The 4,226-nt window shown below is 35.0% G+C and overlaps 1 protein-coding gene across 1 annotated transcript; it reads left to right on the top strand.

Annotated features, from left to right (window-relative positions):
- Positions 1 to 305: 305 nt before the first annotated feature.
- LOC110448057 (flavin reductase (NADPH)-like) lies at positions 306 to 4,026 on the top strand. Its single transcript, XM_021494090.1, has 4 exons — positions 306 to 446; positions 2,597 to 2,807; positions 3,088 to 3,240; positions 3,702 to 4,026. The coding sequence occupies exons 1-4, from the start codon at positions 309 to 311 to the stop codon at positions 3,845 to 3,847; spliced, it is 648 nt and encodes a 215-aa protein (XP_021349765.1). The 5' UTR covers positions 306 to 308; the 3' UTR covers positions 3,848 to 4,026.
- The last annotated feature ends 200 nt before the right edge of the window (positions 4,027 to 4,226 follow it).

The following is a 4,226-nucleotide window of genomic DNA, read 5'->3' as shown; positions in this document are numbered from 1 at the left end:
CTTCTGAATTCACAGTTATCCTATTTGTTTTAATCGATTTAAATTGTTTTTGAATTGGTTTGAAACTGTGACTTAACAAACCATAAAGCTGAAAAGGGGTGATGCGGACACAAGTATCTAAAAGAGGCATTAAGCTTACACTATTCTTATGGCAGGATGCAGGTTCATATGTAGACCCTAGTAGGTGGCTTTACGTTTATCAAGCTGACAATGCTTGATAAAACACAATACAGATTTATATATGTAGACATATCTCAACAGTGATATCTCGGGTGATTCAACCTACTTCATTGTAAACACCTCGCTGTATGATGAGACTGGTTGTTTTCGGAGCTACTGGGCCTACTGGTCAATATGTTGTAAAGCAGGCACTGGCGAGAGGTCATTACGTGCATGCTTTGGTCAGGAGCCCGGGTAATCTAACGACCGATGATACACACCTAACAGTAAGTATAGGAGTGGTAGTTCTACTCTTAGTTTAGGAAACAAAATGTTTACGCTCAATTTATTTAAAGATTCAACACATTTATTCTATACACATCAAAAAATTCTTTTGTGACTACAGCTTTGAATCCATGCAGAAAAAACTTAATGTCTAATTTTGTGACGTCTCTAGACGGAGATATCCATATCGGCCTCTCCAGCACAGTAATCGTTGACATACCGGTACAATGACTACGCTCAACCGGCACGGTGGTATCTATGTAGGCCTCCCCTCACCAACACGACGTATGTTGACATGTTCAGATAGAGTCCAGTGGATTAAACGGGCACGTTTAAGATTTACGTCATATGTACAATTAAGACGAGCAGGGGAGAATAAAACCCTAGGACGCATCCATAAATCTAACGTGTTCGTGGTGTATTTCCGGTCAGCAATAGTATACGTTATAGCAATTATATTATTTAAATATTGAATATAATTAATTTGATTTTAGAATATTAAATAAACAAATTATTGCTGAAAAGTACAGCAATGGAACTAAGCACCAATTATACCAACATTAGTAACGCCTTTTCCAAAAACTAATGTCAGGATCAACATCTCTAAACAAAAGTTATGGGTCATTGTTTAAATGTAAGTATGGTAACACAGTTCTCCAAGAGTAACAGAAGGAAGTTTATTTCGACTTGCCGTTGTCCATAAATCCTGTTCCTATATTTCATATAGTAATGCACATTTTAAAATATCATGATGTTCCTGTTGACGGGTTTATTCTCATCACTACAAAGTATAAATAATGTGTGGTAAATGTACTTGGTTTATTGTTGACAATCGAAGAAAATAATGCAAAATATTTTCACATTGTTTCCCAGCGGGTTGTTCTACAAGGTTAACACAAAATAAGTCACATTTTAGAGAAATGTTTTGGTAGTACAATTTCTTACGTATTGCATTAATGTCTCTAATGCCGCTTTCTTGGTTATTTGTGTCAGTTGTAACTGGTTTACATATCATGAAATAACATTTTGGAATGCCTACAATAATGAAAAGTTAGGTGTAACGTCCAGGTCCGTCTGTAATCAAAGAGTTGTAACAAAAAATCTCTCTCTTCTCACTAGATATTGTGTTTAGACCAACTGCGTGGAGTAAAATAGAATTATGATAATGTGGAATCGATTTGTCTTTCATTCCTATAGTAAGTGTAGTGTTTTACGTCTATCACAGAGAATATTTAGTATAAAACTACCCAGTATACGGAATTGTTACTTATGAAGGTTATCCAGTAATGATACGAGCTGTTTCACGCCGGGATTTCTTTTTTTTCAATTTTGAATTACACACGGTTTGTTCAACCTATCATTTAACTATTTTTCAAATCCAGTAAAGTGAACATGTTTATACTTAAACAATGTAATGTACCTGTCGTGGATCGTACAAACCCATTTGTCATACACTCAGATAAAACATATTGTTCATCTACGCGCGTTTTTATAATGCCAATAATAACAGCTTATGAAATTTTGAAACACTAATTGGTTGTGTAACGAGAAAACTTTCATATTCCAAACTTGCCAACCTGAAGAAAATGTTTAGAAATAATAATGCCAAAACATAATATTTCAAGCAAATCTTCTATTCAGATGACAAATAGATAATTCGTTTGGACAGTATCTTGACTGAATGATGGCAATTCCGGTAAGAAAATTCCAGTAAATCAAATATCGAAAAAAATCTTAATAATTCTAAGGATTTCATTTCAATAATACTTCATTTTAGTCTTCGTCGTAGTTTTTATCTACAAAATATGCCCCAGTTAACGCTTTTCTTTTGAAAACAAAAACTAATGTTGTCGCGCTAAAATATATGACGGTCATTTCCGGCAGGTGAAATTTGGGGAAAACACGTAAGTTTCCTTTGAGTTTTCCTCTCTCCTGACATATAGACCCCATGTGCGATTCCATATAAGTTGACAAGAGTGAATGATATCAGTTGAAAGAAGATAATTGTTTCAAAACTATTGTACAAAATACAATACTGTGATATGTAAATTGCCATCTCGTCACGGAGAATGGTCTTGTTGTGTAAACTATTTTTAAGATGTAATTTTAACACAAAATTAATAGATAGCCTTGATTTCTCTTCTTTTTTCAGAAATCTAGGGTAAATATATTCAAACCAGAGGAAATACATTCTCATTTAAGCGGAAGTGACGCATTAATATCATGTCTAGGAACCAGAAAGCTTGCATTGTTCGACAGGTCAAAGGTCACATTATACACGGAATCTCTACAGAGCATCGTTGAGGCTATGCGCATGTCCAGGACGAAAAGACTCATCTGTCTGTCATCATGGGGAACAATGAGTAAGCCAGCTCCCATATCTCACAGTGGTTATAATATAATATTTAACGAATTAGAATTACGTTCTACCGACAAAAATTGAATATGACCAAGAAAGTATATGTTTATATTTACGAAATGCCCTGATTATACTACAATAAACGGTATTGTATGTATAAAGGCGTATTCAATGTATTTTCAAATTATTTTCAAAACATTTGTTGTGTGATAGGGTACTCCTATGACTGCACACGACTTCCGAGGTCCAGATAAAGTTACAGTCAATTACGCTCTCTTTCCTAGGACCACTGTCCTTGCAGAGGACCATGGGGATATTTCCGATCGGTAAACTGCTGGATAACATGTTGGAAATGGAGGAATATCTGGACAAGCATTGCTCCCACATACACTATACCGTAGTAAAACCTGCCGGGCTTCTGCAGAGGGAGGCTTCCGGTAAGTACTTCCCGTTCGTTAAGGGTGTCGTTATTTGTAAATGGTTTGTACGGTGTACCATTCATACATACAGTCCATACCAGTAAAACACGAAGTTCTTTGTATTAGTTGGATAGGTACATTAAACAAACAAACAAAAACACTGCAATTAATAGCCCACTGCAAATAAAATCAATCTGGTCAAGAGCTCGTATGGGATATCGAAAAAACAAACATCAGGTGTTTGATAAGACTTAAAGTTAAATTTATTGGAGTGATACTTCTTTGGGACCGGGCCTTTGTCATTTGCAAAATCTCCAATTAATCATTATGATAATGTATTGGCAATAGATAGTTGTGTTTTCTTTCATTTCCTGTTTACATCATTGACCAAAACCTAAACGCCACGATCCCACTCGCACCTACCTGAAATAAGACACATAAGTCAAAAAATGTTGTTTTTTTTTCATTGGTTGTGGTAGAGCTGCCGTTATTGACGTCAGACCAGGAACGTGTGCCCGGTTGCAAGATGACGATAGCCCGAGGTGACGTGGCCAGGTTTGTCCTTCAGTGTGTGGAACAGGGCACATGGATAAACTCGCGTGTTGCCATTGGAGTTAGAAAATAAAAATAAACAGTGTCTGTCATGGTGGACACTACGTATTATATATTTATTTAAAGAACAACAAATTAATAAATATCAATAATGACATATAAGTTTGTCGTTTTTTCCTAGTCATTCTGTTGTTGAAATAACTTATTTTAATATAAACTTTAAAGTTACCATTAACCAGTCATAAAGCATAAATGCAATCTCATTTATTTCCATTTATACTTAAATCAAAAGGTTCAGTGACTTATAAGGTCAACATGTCTGTCAAACAATAATATTGATAATATTTGTATATGACGTTTATTAAGCGTCCTACATTTGATTTATCACAATAATAATCAGCCATACAGTTCAAATATATATATTTACATTTGCATGGCATTGTCACTATATA

The sequence above is a fragment of the Mizuhopecten yessoensis genome, unplaced genomic scaffold, assembly GCF_002113885.1.
Source record: "Mizuhopecten yessoensis strain PY_sf001 unplaced genomic scaffold, ASM211388v2 scaffold3819, whole genome shotgun sequence".
NCBI classification, from domain to species: Eukaryota; Metazoa; Mollusca; class Bivalvia; order Pectinida; family Pectinidae; genus Mizuhopecten; species Mizuhopecten yessoensis.
Note: the sequence above shows the minus strand (reverse complement) of the source record. Positions and strands in the feature narration are given on the sequence as shown.